Source organism: Penicillium mononematosum (genome assembly GCF_028829835.1).
Source record: "Penicillium mononematosum strain IBT 11891 chromosome Unknown utg000003l:1.0-8172316.0:1.0-8177699.0, whole genome shotgun sequence".
NCBI classification, from domain to species: domain Eukaryota; kingdom Fungi; phylum Ascomycota; class Eurotiomycetes; order Eurotiales; family Aspergillaceae; genus Penicillium; species Penicillium mononematosum.
This window is the reverse complement of record NW_026643273.1, coordinates 5,317,222-5,330,162: the sequence shown is the minus strand read 5'-3', so window position 1 is coordinate 5,330,162 and position 12,941 is coordinate 5,317,222. Positions and strand designations below refer to the sequence as shown.

The 12,941-nt window shown below is 48.0% G+C and overlaps 6 protein-coding genes across 6 annotated transcripts; 1 reads left to right on the top strand and 5 right to left on the bottom strand.

Annotated features, from left to right (window-relative positions):
- Window positions 1-305: 305 nt before the first annotated feature.
- Window positions 306-2,149, bottom strand: N7519_007038 (sugar porter family MFS transporter; the record flags this gene model as incomplete). Its single annotated transcript, XM_057293814.1, has 5 exons — window positions 306-673; window positions 730-1,015; window positions 1,075-1,435; window positions 1,486-1,912; window positions 1,960-2,149. 5 exons carry the CDS (start codon window positions 2,147-2,149, stop codon window positions 306-308), a joined length of 1,632 nt encoding a protein of 543 aa, XP_057148625.1.
- A 520-nt stretch (window positions 2,150-2,669) lies between these two features.
- Window positions 2,670-4,220, bottom strand: N7519_007037 (cytochrome P450; the record flags this gene model as incomplete). Its single annotated transcript, XM_057293813.1, has 1 exon — window positions 2,670-4,220. The coding sequence occupies one exon, from the start codon at window positions 4,218-4,220 to the stop codon at window positions 2,670-2,672; it is 1,551 nt and encodes a 516-aa protein (XP_057148624.1).
- Window positions 4,221-4,979: 759 nt separating this feature from the next.
- Window positions 4,980-6,313, bottom strand: N7519_007036 (uncharacterized protein; the record flags this gene model as incomplete). Its single annotated transcript, XM_057293812.1, has 3 exons — window positions 4,980-5,830; window positions 5,882-6,194; window positions 6,248-6,313. The coding sequence occupies 3 exons, from the start codon at window positions 6,311-6,313 to the stop codon at window positions 4,980-4,982; spliced, it is 1,230 nt and encodes a 409-aa protein (XP_057148623.1).
- A 2,012-nt stretch (window positions 6,314-8,325) lies between these two features.
- On the top strand, window positions 8,326-9,892 carry N7519_007035 (acyltransferase family protein; the record flags this gene model as incomplete). Its single annotated transcript, XM_057293811.1, has 3 exons — window positions 8,326-8,451; window positions 8,507-9,134; window positions 9,225-9,892. The coding sequence occupies 3 exons, from the start codon at window positions 8,326-8,328 to the stop codon at window positions 9,890-9,892; spliced, it is 1,422 nt and encodes a 473-aa protein (XP_057148622.1).
- A 307-nt stretch (window positions 9,893-10,199) lies between these two features.
- N7519_007034 (membrane insertase OXA1) lies at window positions 10,200-11,818 on the bottom strand (the record flags this gene model as incomplete). The annotated part of the gene is made up of 4 exons (XM_057293810.1): window positions 10,200-10,700; window positions 10,753-10,878; window positions 10,933-11,670; window positions 11,729-11,818. 4 exons carry the CDS (start codon window positions 11,816-11,818, stop codon window positions 10,200-10,202), a joined length of 1,455 nt encoding a protein of 484 aa, XP_057148621.1.
- Window positions 11,819-12,187: 369 nt separating this feature from the next.
- Window positions 12,188-12,646, bottom strand: N7519_007033 (TOM13-domain-containing protein; the record flags this gene model as incomplete). The annotated part of the gene is made up of 2 exons (XM_057293809.1): window positions 12,188-12,298; window positions 12,365-12,646. 2 exons carry the CDS (start codon window positions 12,644-12,646, stop codon window positions 12,188-12,190), a joined length of 393 nt encoding a protein of 130 aa, XP_057148620.1.
- Between the last annotated feature and the right edge of the window lie 295 nt (window positions 12,647-12,941).

Sequence of the window (12,941 nt, the reverse complement as noted above, 5' to 3'; positions counted from 1 at the left end):
TCATGTCTAATACACTAGGATTGGCGATTTGGTCTTTGGGGGGAAATTGTTACGGCAGACTGGGTCTGTTCGGCTTTGATATCATGATTATTCTCCACAACATACTATGTACTATTAACCGACTTGACTTGACATACCTTCATTGGGCCTCCATTCACTATTATCCTTGTAGATGGAGCCCTACTTTTAAATTCTAGAAAACGCTCGTATCCAACCACACATTCCACTAGATTCGATATCCAATTTGATACATCTAACCAGGGGACCCTCGCTCTTGGCAGGAGTGAAGAATGCCCCTGTCTTAACTAAGCCTGCATACTGGTTTCATTCCATACCTCTCGTTCAATTCGTGCCTGAATCTCTTGCTCGTCGTGACGAAAACCATCACCAAACACACCTGCAACCTGCTCGAGAGACTTATTTGATGTTTCCGGGACAAACAAGAACGAGAATAAGGCAGCAGCAACACAGAATAGGCCGAAGAACAGAAAAGTGCCCCATCCAAGTGAAACTAGCATTTGGGGAACCACAACACCAATTATGAAATTGGCCAACCAAATAGTTGCAGTCGCGAGACCAACGCCTTTTGCTCGTCTTGAACTTGGGAATACTTCAGCCGGGAGGACCCAAGCGAGGGGTCCGTATGAAGCTGCGTAACAAGCAACATAGATATCTGTATTAAATATCATTAGACAGAGTAGTTTAAGTTGATATCAAGTCACGGCTTACATATAAGAGCCACACCAAACCAACCGACCCCCTTATGAGAAGTCCAGCTATCGCTGAAGCTCCCATATATACCTGCCATTATGAGATGTGGAATAGCCATAGCAACCCCGCCAATAATGGCAAGCTTTCGTCTGCCAATGCCATCCAAAAAGAGTAGCGTGGGGACACTAGCCACGAGTTGGACGACGTTCACTAACCCGGAGAGAATCAAAGACATGTCATAACTCTGACCGAGTCTCGAATAGAACGTAGGCGCATAGTACATAAAGGCGTTGATGCCAGAAAACTGTGTTGGTTTCTGTAAGCTTCTGTGCGGCTCTCGATTTCAACAGAAAAGAAAAGTACCTGTTGGAAGAAAGGGATAGCAATGGCTACAGCTGTTCTGCGGAGATATCGAGGACGAAAGAGATCTAACCATCCCCTGAGCTCCAACATTGCTGGTGCTGTGTTAGGATATTGATTGTGCATTATCTCTCTTTGAAATCGGACTTCTGTGATAATGCCCCTCCATTCTGACTGAACTGTCTCATCCGACGGAGGTAATCGTCGCAGCTGAGCTAGCGATAGTAGACTTTCCTCTTTCCGGCCACGAAGGGCGAGCCATCGAGGCGAGAATGGAAACAAATGGATTCCAAAACCAACGACCAAGGCCGGTATCATTTGGAGAAAGAATGGCAACCGGAACGCCCAATCTCCATCAATCGCTCTGTTCACATTTAACATAGGCCGCCGTTAGAGGGGGAAAAAGCGACTTACCTTGTGCCATATGTAATCCAATACGCGACAACAGCTCCTATGACAATGCTGATGGCCTCGAGTACCATCAGAGAGCCTCGCAAATTGGGAGGTGCAATTTCCGAGATATAGAGTGGTGCACCCATAGCCAATGTGCCAACACCTATTCCGCCAATAAACCTGCCTGCAACAAGTGTACCATATTCATTGGCTGCGGTTTGCATAATCGCACCGACGCAGAAGAATCCAGTGGCAATGCTGATGCCCCATTTCCTTGAGATTCGGTCAGCAAGGTATGGGAAGAATAGACATCCCACGAAAGCGCCGAGCTCTAGCATTCCAGTAAGGAAGCCGACGTTAAAGCCGTAGCCGGGGGCATCAGTGTCAATCTCAGGGAATTGATCGATGAATTGAGGCATGACTAGGATTAAGGAGATGACACCTTGGTCTGAGAATGGTCAGCACAAAATCGGTCATTTGTTATGGAAAGCTCACCATAGCCGAAGGATAACCCGCCAAACGATGCTAGTAGAGCTGCACCACAGACGAATGGCGAATTGAGGATTCCTCTGATGCCATTGCTTTCGTAGGCCATTTGTCCAACTGCAAAGAAGTGACCATCAATTCGATCTTCATGACTAAAAGAAGTCTTCTTAACAGCTCGGGGGTTGTCCTCGACATGCATGATTCAGATACGAAAACTGTAGCTCAGTGGAATTGGGAATTGACCTGAAATTTGGTCAATTGTAGCCCTTGTAACCCCTTTGGGGGGTCATTTGAGGGGTTTATATAGTACTACTACAGCTATAAGATGGAATATAGAATAATATAGAACGTGATATCTCCAATTCCTTTTTGAGTTGTAATTGGTGAGATCATGCGGGGGGAGCTCCCCATGGGGTTGCGGAAATTATGACCGTTTTGGATACTTCGACATGTACATAGACCGGCTATTAAATTAATGTTGGACGGTAATTTAGGTATGATCAAAAGCCGACAAGAAATGACTGAAGACTTTGAAGAGTGCTCGATAGGCTTATTCTATGAAAGCCTATTAACTCGGTTGAAAAGTTACTAGAATGGACATAAATATTAGAACGAATTCAATGGCGTCTTGCACAGTGGGTTAATTTTAAATTCACTCTTGATCCCATTCCATCAACATAACTAATATCTATATAAGGCAGTAAACTAGTACCCGGTAATCACATCTCTCTCCGCCACACCTTGATAGGCATATCGCCCATCAAAAGGTTGAATGCCTCATGTCGCCTTAACTCCCACTCAGGATCCGGCAGTGCAAACTCATACCGATGCACCAGCGAAGCCAACAAGATAGTTTGTTCCAGATAAGAGATATTACGCCCAATGCAACCCCTTGCACCTGTCGAGAACGGGATGAAGTAGGGTTCCATCCTTTTTCTCTCTTCAGGGTCCATCCAGCGATGGGGCTGGAACTCATCCGGGTTCGGAAAGACAGTCGGATCGTGGTGTGCACCGTAGATTGTCATAGATACACTCGTGTTTCCTGGTATCCATTCACCCAGAATCATCGCACCTTCTGGGGGCGTTCGACGAGGTAGTCCTGCTGACGTAGGAGGTATTATCCTCATAGCCTCATCAAGACAGGCGCGGAGGAAGGGGAGATGCTTGACAGCTTCATACGAAGCAACAATTTCATCTTCGGCGAGAATGCCATCGACTTCCTGTCTGAGAGTCTCCAGGTGCTCTGGGTGGCGAATTAAAAGATACATGACTTGCGTCAAGGCAATAGCTGTGGTATCTGCGCCGGCATCGATGATGGCACCCACTTCGCTGACAATCTCGCCCCATTCTAGATTGTGTGGCTGGCCAGCTTTGTCGTTCATCAATGCCGAGAAGAAATCATCAAGCTCTTCTTCCTCATGTCGGTTCATGCGAGTCACAGCTTGGTGGTAAATAACGTCTTTCCACGGCTCTGCATCTTTCCAGACTCTACGCCACCTGGGAAAAAGCTTCGAGATGCAGCTGAACGCCTTGAAATTGTTGTAGTCCCACACAAAATGAGAGGCCGCGAAAGCACTCTGATTTTGGGCCTTGCGGTAGTGTGTCTGGTATGTTGAACCGTCCATTCGTTGCGCCGTCACGACATCGTCTCCTTGTTCGAGAAGGCCCAATGTTGAGGAAAGTGCGATATTGTTAATTGCCTCAACTGTGAAAAGGTTGATCCAGTGATTGAATTCCACAGTAAGGTCGGACGGGTCGGGAAAGGAGTCTCTGGGCAATGGTTGCGTGCAAAGCTTGTCAAAGGCAAGCAAAAGACGCTTTGTGGTGCATGCGACCTTGAACTCCCATTGCACCAGGTTCTTGATGGCAAATGCAGCTGATAGCCGTTTTCTCTTCGCGCTATGATCTGCTTTGTTCACCACATCGAACAAATTGGGATGAGGACCGCCGGTGATTGCGTATTTGAGATCCTTCACACAATTTGTTGAGTGCCCATAGATATCCCGGATAGCAAGAATGTTACCAAACGATAGATTATTCGGTCCGATGCGCAGAATGTCTGAACGTTTGTGGGCCTCTGTGAGGTCTCTTGATCGAAAGCCACAGGCACTCAAGTAGCAATAAGGAATATCCGTGATGCCAGAGAAGGTGGAGTAGTTTTCGAATCTTCGGAGGCCTTTTGGATCATGAAAGTATCGTATAACTGGCAAAGCCAGCCAATATGTAGCTAGGTAAAGCAGTGTTGCAAAGATGATGATAGTTGATAGCATAGTTGCGAAATGTCGCCCTTCACGCGTGTTTCTCCTTAGGAAACACCAGTAGGACAAGGCTGATTATATATTTCACGGTGAAAGTTAGTAGTTACGACGTATGAGATGGATCCCCAAGATGCATCCTTGATCTGAACAACTTGCTCCTTTCAGACGCGTAGCAGCCGGCGGAAATTTTTGCCTCATATTCAAAGGCTTTCCATACTTTCAGACGAGGAGCTACGAAGGGTGAATGAAGCAAACCAATTATCGGTGGGACCTATATCCTCCTGTCGTCAGACACACTCTGGAGGGGCCGAATGCCTGCGGAAATTTTATCCCGAATTGGCATTTGCGGAAATTTAAACGCAATTTCGGAAAGTCATAGCCACGATCATTGGCTTTTATAGGAACATCATTGATAAACACTGCTTGCACAGTTGGACATGGATCTCATTCGTAGATGTCCCATGTCCTAAGTGGGACTTCAGCATTTGGTCATGAGGTTCAAAATTGATCCCAAATGGGTAGGTTAGTTTGAGCATGGGAAATGATACCCGCTGCCTTAGGATGATTACGGCCATGTAGACATACCAGTTGGATGCTTCCCAAGACCCCATGGTAAAGGCCATACTCTGAAACGGCCGGAACCATACATTTGTCATGCCGGGGACTACGATGTTCCTTGCGATGAATAGCATGTCTGAGGCCTAAATCTAGCGACAGCGACGTATTAACGACTATACAGAAGATTACATATGCCAAAAACTAAATGCCAGATCAAAGGGGTGATCGTTTGTTCCAGGCCTCCTTCAAAACTGCCGAAGTGGCGGCCGTTGGCCATGCATGGCGATATTCGAGATCAGCCAAAAACTTCAAAATGGCATCTTGCTCCGCAAAATCAGTGAAATATTCCCCGCAGACGGAAATGCCAACTGCGGCATCCACCATCAATACCGGATTGGAATTCGAGAGCGCAATCCCACATAGTCGACGAATGATATCTTTCAGCTCCTCCTCCAATGCCAGGTTCGCCGCACGAGCGGCTGGTCCAAGTCGAGACAATTTTGGATTAGAGACAGCTAGTAGAATTCGAGACAACTCGATATGCTGTGCCCCCACCGCTTGACACGCGTTATTGTGCCAGATAACAGGAAAGAATTGTCCATTAGGGGGATCGGCTTCCTTGGAATACAAAGGTTTGAACCCCAATGGCTTGCTTGTCTCCCACTTCAGCTCAAACGCCTTGAGTATAGTCCATCTCTCAAGCTGTTGTTGGGGAGACATTGATTTTCCCTCCCCGAAGCAGAATTTGAGGAGGTCGGCGCACCAGACGAGAATCCGGTTCGTCCAGGTGAAATCACCCGCAAAATCGAAGACCGTGTAGTCGTTTGTTGGACACAGGGGTAGGCGAAAGGTGCGTTGGTTCAGAAAAGCGCTCCAAATTTCCTGTCGCAGGGCGATCAAGCAGGCTGAATGGCGCAAGGATGCCGAGGGAATAACTTGGAGGTCATGATCCCTAGGAGGTCCTTGAATAGAGCTGTAGGCATAGAATGAGTCATTGTGCTGAGTGTTGACAATGAACTGAACAGTGTTGAGATAAGCTTCAGAGTCGATCCCCAAGGATGGTGCTGCCAATGGTACTTAGACATGCCAGAAAACGCGGAAAGGTGGCACCATACCATCGATTTGCTCATAAAACCTCAAGATGGTGGCAGCTGTAAGGACATCCTCATTGTACTGCTCACTCGGGTCATTTGATAGTTGGATGAGATATGAGATGCAAGTATCATGATATCGCACAGCAGAGTCTGCTGTAAGCCCAGGAAGCCTAATACCCTCAAAGACTATACAGTCAGTATTGTTTCGACAAGCCGCTAATCGCGTCAAATGGCCAGCGGAAGCAGTATATACGGCGAATCGCAAAACGGGGCAAAACAGTGCTCTTTCTGGGACATTCAACTGGAAATGGCGATCACGATCACATGTGTCGAACTGATGGTGTAGTTAGTATGGTGATATCCAAAATATGGTGACGGTGAAACTACCCAAAATGACAGGTTTTCGGCAAAATGGCGCATTAAGCATGCTTCCTCGAGACTAGTATATGACATCTCGGTACTATGGCAAGGGAGGCCTTTCAAGGGGCCAGTTGGGTATTGATCCCGCTGAAAAGGAAATGATTGCAATCGGGGTGATGGGTAGTTTTGATCTTGGATAGAGGGTGCATTGGGGGAGAAAGATGGCGCAGAATCCGTTGTAGCAGTTAACAGATCGTTTCGAGTACCTGAGAGACGGTATGCGGCCGGTGCATCTGTGGTATGAAATTCGTCCACAACGCTGGAATGCGTGCAATGTACTTCATCAAGTACACAGTCACTCGAAGTTATGGCCGGTGCAGTAGTTTTCCGCTCCGATTGGGGTGGGATTACTTGCACCTCACCACTCGAGTTTTGGAGTATTGGATTGAAGTCGAGACTTGCTGGACATTGCTCTTCTTGCTCTGCGACCTGTGTGGTGTGCACAAACTGAAGTTCCCCTTATAACCCCATCAGCTAGTCAATAGTGGAAACGGTTGATAAACTGAAATACCTTTCCGACTAGGACTAACCCATTTCTGAATGGGAGAAAAGTCAAAACCTCGACGCTTTTGGCGAGCATCCTTGAACTTCAAATTGGATGGAGACAATCCGCATTGTGTTTTGGACTTTATGCAAGTCGAGCAAGGCCTTTTGCCATCACCTTTCCAACACTGTCAGCATTTTCATTTGCCTAATTCTTGAGTGCGATGCTACATTTTCGATGACGGACTAATGCAGTGTGTTAGCGAGACCCTTCGTCACATCAGAAAAAGACCCACCTTTGCACCGTTCGCATGGATTTGACGTGTAGCGCTTGCGAGTAGGCATGGGTTATATATTCCAGTATATATACTGCCGTGTCGTATTGACTGGGGTCCGTTCAAGTTTGAGATAGGAAGTGCGGAGAAAGTGCGGAGTGCGGGGACAGACTTGAGACTTGCCTGACAATCAAGGCCAATACATGCGAAGTTAACGTAATTCATAGTAAATGTGAGATATGCCATAGTCATATATCAAAGAGCATTTGGTCTATTCCATTGCTTGCAGTAATAAGTATTTTTACTGTAGATAGCGGGTATCTCATTGCCATCACGGCCTCGACCAAGCAGAAGTAGGAAATATCTCTCATGTTTCACTACCCAAATCATTAAATTACCCTAAGCTTCCCAAAGTACCTAAATATTACTCCGTATAGTATCGTTTCTTGAGAATGTCGTTTTTGCCCTCACAGAAAGCCCAGAGAAAAATAAGTGGAGAGGCCTCGATCTTGGCAGGGGGTGAAGAATGCCCGTGTCATTTATAACGGTTGTGTGTGCTCCATGTAGGAAACATGATTCGTATTATAAGGCTACGTAGGGGTGTATACCATTCCCTTTCTCTGGGCTCTCACTTATGATATCATATCTAATCGCATTTTTTTTTTTCAATCAGTCAACTTCCTAGCCACTATTTATGGAAGCTTGGTGTTTTTCAAAACTTCTATATTGCTGCCTATATATGTAGGTGGTTTGATTGGCATTTTCGGCGTCAGGGCTATTCTCGATGTCGTACAATATCCGGAGTAACGGAGTAGAAATGGACCAGATGGCAATAGTAGAATTCTTTGTCCCAAGGTACAGCATAGAGATAGACTACATCGCAAATGGTTAGATTATTCCTAATCAAAAAACAGGAATTGACGTAGATCATTCGACCCTGCAGAAAGCCACGCATGCAGCAAGGGTTGCTATCCGAGTGGCGTTTTTAACCATTTATTGGTATTTTCATCCCCATAATCCATAGTCCACCTGCTTCACAGGGAATATGCGATTGGATCTGAACTTATCAGGGCTGGCACTTGCAGGGCCGCGTCGACTCAACTCCTTTCTTTCTTGGCAGCCTCTTTCTTGATCGAAGGGGACATCTCTTTGGGTTTCTTTTACTCCGTATTGCCATAGTCCTTCTTTTCATAACTTCATTTTTGGAGCGATTCGATGCTCAATTTGCCTTTCTAATTCATAGCCTGGTTCTTATTCGAATGTTTGCATCTTTGACTTTTATTTATAATGCAATACCTCCAACCCTCTCATTTATATACTCGCTTAATAGACACAATACCTACAGTCGTGCCTTGGTCCTCGGGGGACCCATCAGTGAAAGGAGATCCCAAAAAGAGTGTCAAATGGATTGATGTATGTTCCGAAAGTAGACAACCCATGATACGAACCTAACACGTTGGGCGTCTAGGGCCTTCGAGGAATCGCCTCATTCTTAGTAGTGCTAACCCATCTCGCCCGAGCCTGGGACTATGCTCTATTCTCACCACGCGACAACGAAAACGCCAGTCCACGAATCCTCCAATGGCCCATCCTCCGCATCCCCTGGCAAGGCCGCCTGGGCGTAACCATCTTCGCTTTCCTAACCGGCTATGTCTGCGCGCTAAAACCACTCAAGCTGTCGCGAGCAGGTGATACAACAGGAGCATTCGAAACAATAGCAAAGAGCGCCTTTCGTCGACCGCCACGTCTGATCTTCCCCGCGACAATTGCTCTATTCATTTCGTGGTCTGTCGCGCAATTCGGTGGTTTTATAGTTGCCAATAGGTCCGATTGCTGGTGGTGTCGATATGCAGCACCGGATTTAGCGGATTCCTTTTGGAAAGAACTTATTCGTCTGCCGATGAATTTCTTGTCGACTTGGACGACGGGATATATGGCATACGATGATCATCAGTGGGCGCTTCTGCCGCTGCTTTTGTCGTCTATGTTGGTTTATCTTGTGCTTTTTGCGACCATGTTCGTCAAGTTTCGGTATAGGGTTTTGGTCTATATTGGCTTGCTGTTGTATTTCCATCAGAATGCAGCGAAGGACATAGGTAAGCGTTTCTCGTGGAAGAAACAACATATGAGATTCAAAAACTACTTGCGGGGGATAAAAGGACCCATTGCTAATGCCGATTCTATAGAAACATTCCAAATGCAAGCTATCTACGGCATGCTCCTCAGTGACTTCTCCTACCACACAGCCCTCAAAGACTTCATAGAAAAACACCCGCGAGGTCGGAAGTTCCTCACCATCCCGCTCACTATTATCGGATTGCTCATTGCTTCATACCCTGGTGAACACCCCGAATGGGCCGGTTGGTCTAACGTAATGCTCAAGGCAAGCCAATATATATTCCCGCCAGAAGTCAACGTCGGGAAACGCTACACTGCACTTGGAATCGACATGATCATCCTTGCGATCTTTTTCTCCCCTTCGACGAAAGACTTCCTCTCCAGCAGGCTCCTCCTCTGGCTCGGAAAGCAGAGTTTCGCCGTCTACCTCGTCCACGGCACCATGCTGCGTGTTGTGCTCTGCTGGATGCTATATGGTATCAGCGGTCAGCCGTGGGAGGGTCCTGAGCCATTGACTGATGACGAGCGCGACGACTGGTTGCCTATCCGGCCGCCGTGGGTCGTTGCTATTAGTATTCCGGTCTGGATCGGGCTTGTCTATCTCCTTGCTGCCCTGTGGACGGCGTATGTGGATACATTCTGTGCTTCGATGACCCAGAAGCTGGAGAGGGCTGTTTTTGTTGAGGACGAGAAGACGCCATTGCCCTTGCAATCGGTTCCTATGCAGACGACATGATCTTCTTGTTTTCTCCACGTGCAGCGTGTTGCTGTGGACTGGGTTGGGTTGAAACCGGCTTTCCGGTTGTCTGATTAGAGGACTTGCATTTCCTTGACATGGCTGGTCCATGGCCATGGGTGTACATAGTATGTTCTGGCTTTTCCTTTCTGGCTCTTCGAATCTTTATCCAATGTGAAAACAAGATGAAGAAGTGTACATAGCCAAATGGAGATTGTGGTCGAACTAAATTCTATTCTTCAAATCACAAAAAGAAAATGCAAATGCCACTGCGCCATATTTTACAGTTTGTATAAACACACGCCGATCAAGCACGGCGAGAGCCACGCGGCCCGTTAGGTTTGCGACCAGCCGTCTGGCTATTCTTCAAAGACTTGCTTGCCTTCGCCCTTTCGTTCTCCAGGGTTTGCATGTGCTCCCTGCGGCGGGCTTCGTTACGCTCTCTCCGCATAAGTTCATCCTCGTCTTTTCGCTGTTGTTCGTATTCAGCTGCGCGCTTCTTCTTGTCCTTCGCAAGACGTTCCTCAAGCGTTCCAGTACCCATGGTTTTTGAGATTGATTCAGAGAGGCCGGAGCCGGCTTTCCCGAATTTCTTGTAGATGCGGTCAATGAAGCTGATGTTCGCGTCTTCGTGTGCGGGTGACACGGAGACTTCGCTGCGTGCTTTCTCTTGCGCGGCTTTTTCCTTCTCAAGCCGTTCCAGCAGTTGGCGAAGGCCCTTGCTTTGGGTGTTTTCGGTGACTGCCGAGTACTTCGGCCCATCCGATGGCTTTCGAGCAATCGACAAGTGCATCCACTTCCGGAAGGCCTCCGAGTTAATCAAGTAAGTTTGACCCAGGCCGAAAAAGACCGCTTGCCACAAAGTAGAGCTGTAGGGCACTCGGCATGAATGCCATGAAGGCAAAAGACATGACAGGGAAACCATAGATGATGTACTTCCCTGCTTCGGTTTGCATCACGGGCATTTGGCCGGATTCACCACCTCTCTATTATCTTTAGTTAGTATAGCAGTTATACTAGACCACATGAGACCGACTTACCCTCAGAGATAGACACAATGTGCCCGCAGCAATCATGGGCAACATGTAAGTAGGATCAGCAACAGTCAGGTCCTTGATCCATCCCGCTGTTTCTGTGGCTAGGGCCGGCACTGGCAACGCAGTCATTGCTCGCACGACTCGGAAGCACCCAAAACCAAGAGGAATTTGCAACATGGGAATCAATGACTTCCATGCCTTGATTCCGTGCTTATTGTTGATCTCCTGGAGCTGGGCCCTCACCATCTGGGCGTCCTGCGATCTCCCTTCGGTGGAAGCAGCGACCATTTGGTGTCGGAGGGGTTCAGTCTCGGGTTTGGCGACGGTCATTCTTGCTGCGTTCTCAGATGCGCTAAGGACGGGCCTCAGCATTGCCACACGCGTTAGAAGACCGACAGCCACGATACTAGCCCACCATGGCAAACCGGTCCAAATGTGAGTGTGCTCGATAAGCCATTGCATCGTCGACGTGAAGCCCCAGCCGAAGTCCAGCCCAAGCTGCTTAAGGTATCCAATGCTCTCCGGAATCGTGGTAATATCGTGTATGTTGACTGCGTTCTTCAGTGAGCCGTCTAGCGCAAATTCGGGGAATGTCGAGTCGGAGGAGGTGGAATTGAATCGGACTGCGGCCGGGCCGACAACAGCTGGTGTCATGCGCCAGGGAGCACTTCCGGATAGTGCTGACTTCAACTGGCCCCGCTGGCTAGGGAACCGCAGGCTTTGTGACCGTAAGGTGGACATCTGCAAAGCCAAGTCAATTTCGATGTTTTTGCAAATCCGAGTAAACGGGAGTACAGACAGATCGAGAGGAGCGGGACATGGCGGTCATCCTCTGACGTGCAAGGGCAGCGGCTGCGCCGGACCCTTTCAGGCCAACAGGTCCCATCATCGTGGTTTGGGATAATTATAGATGGGGTGATAACCAGTATGGAAGAGTTGTTCTCCTGCCTCTTCGGCGCGACTTTTTCTGCCCGGGCGGTAAATATCCCCGGACCACGGCTACGGAACAGGGACAGGCACAGAGACTCGGATATGGAAATGTGGAAATATAAAAATTCATGGACTCGGATATTCTAATATTGTAACAAAAGCTGGTTGCAAAATGTAAATCCTAATTCGCCAAACGCCCCCCCTGAGCCAACAGGTCTATGTACAACCACTAAAGTTAGGTGTGCACAGTAAGCCAGGTATCGATCCCAAATCACATATGCTTCGGTTTTGTCGCCCGCGTAAATGCAGTCATTCTCGAATGGATAAGTTATTCCAGAGAAGCAGTATCCCTCAGTCCAGGGCGTCTCCGCTCCGAAGGAAGCTCCCGCATTTCAACACCCGGGCCCACTGCATGTGAGCGGCGATGGTTAGGGAAGATCTATATAATGAAGAGCAGCTAATCAGTCACCAGGATCAACGTGAGCTCATATAACATTCCACATACCTTAGTGTTAGACCACCCAAGTCGGAAAGCAGCCTCGTGTGCGAACAGCTCTCCAAAGCCTAGCATGAGACCATTGACGAAGGGGAGGAAGAGGTTGATAGCTGCTCCACGCAGAAGACCCCAGACACTTGGCGGCTTATATAGCATCATGAGTGAGCTTTCGGTTGATGGCGCCGAGGAGGACATCTCATGGTTCGCGGAGTAGTTCTCTGAGTCGGAGGGGACGGTCATGGCGGAGTCGTAGAGCTCGGCGGGCGAGGCGGAGGCGGCGTCGGAGGCCATTATTAGGATCGGAAAAGACTGAACAGTTGTATTGTATCTTTAAATAGCTGTGTCCGTGTTCGTGTTGACTCTTGATGTTGGGGAAAAAGGGCAAAGTAAAAGAGGCTAAAGTTGATATGATGGTCCTGATGAGCTCGCCGGGGCATCACGTAGATTATGTCAGCAGATTGTATCCCCGCCGGGCCAAGCTCGTCCGTCTGTTTACTCTCCTAGCTGGAAACCAATTTCAGAACCTCAACTTACCTCCACGTCTATTTGACGCTAATGTCTGTAGACTGGGCTCGTGTTGGCGACA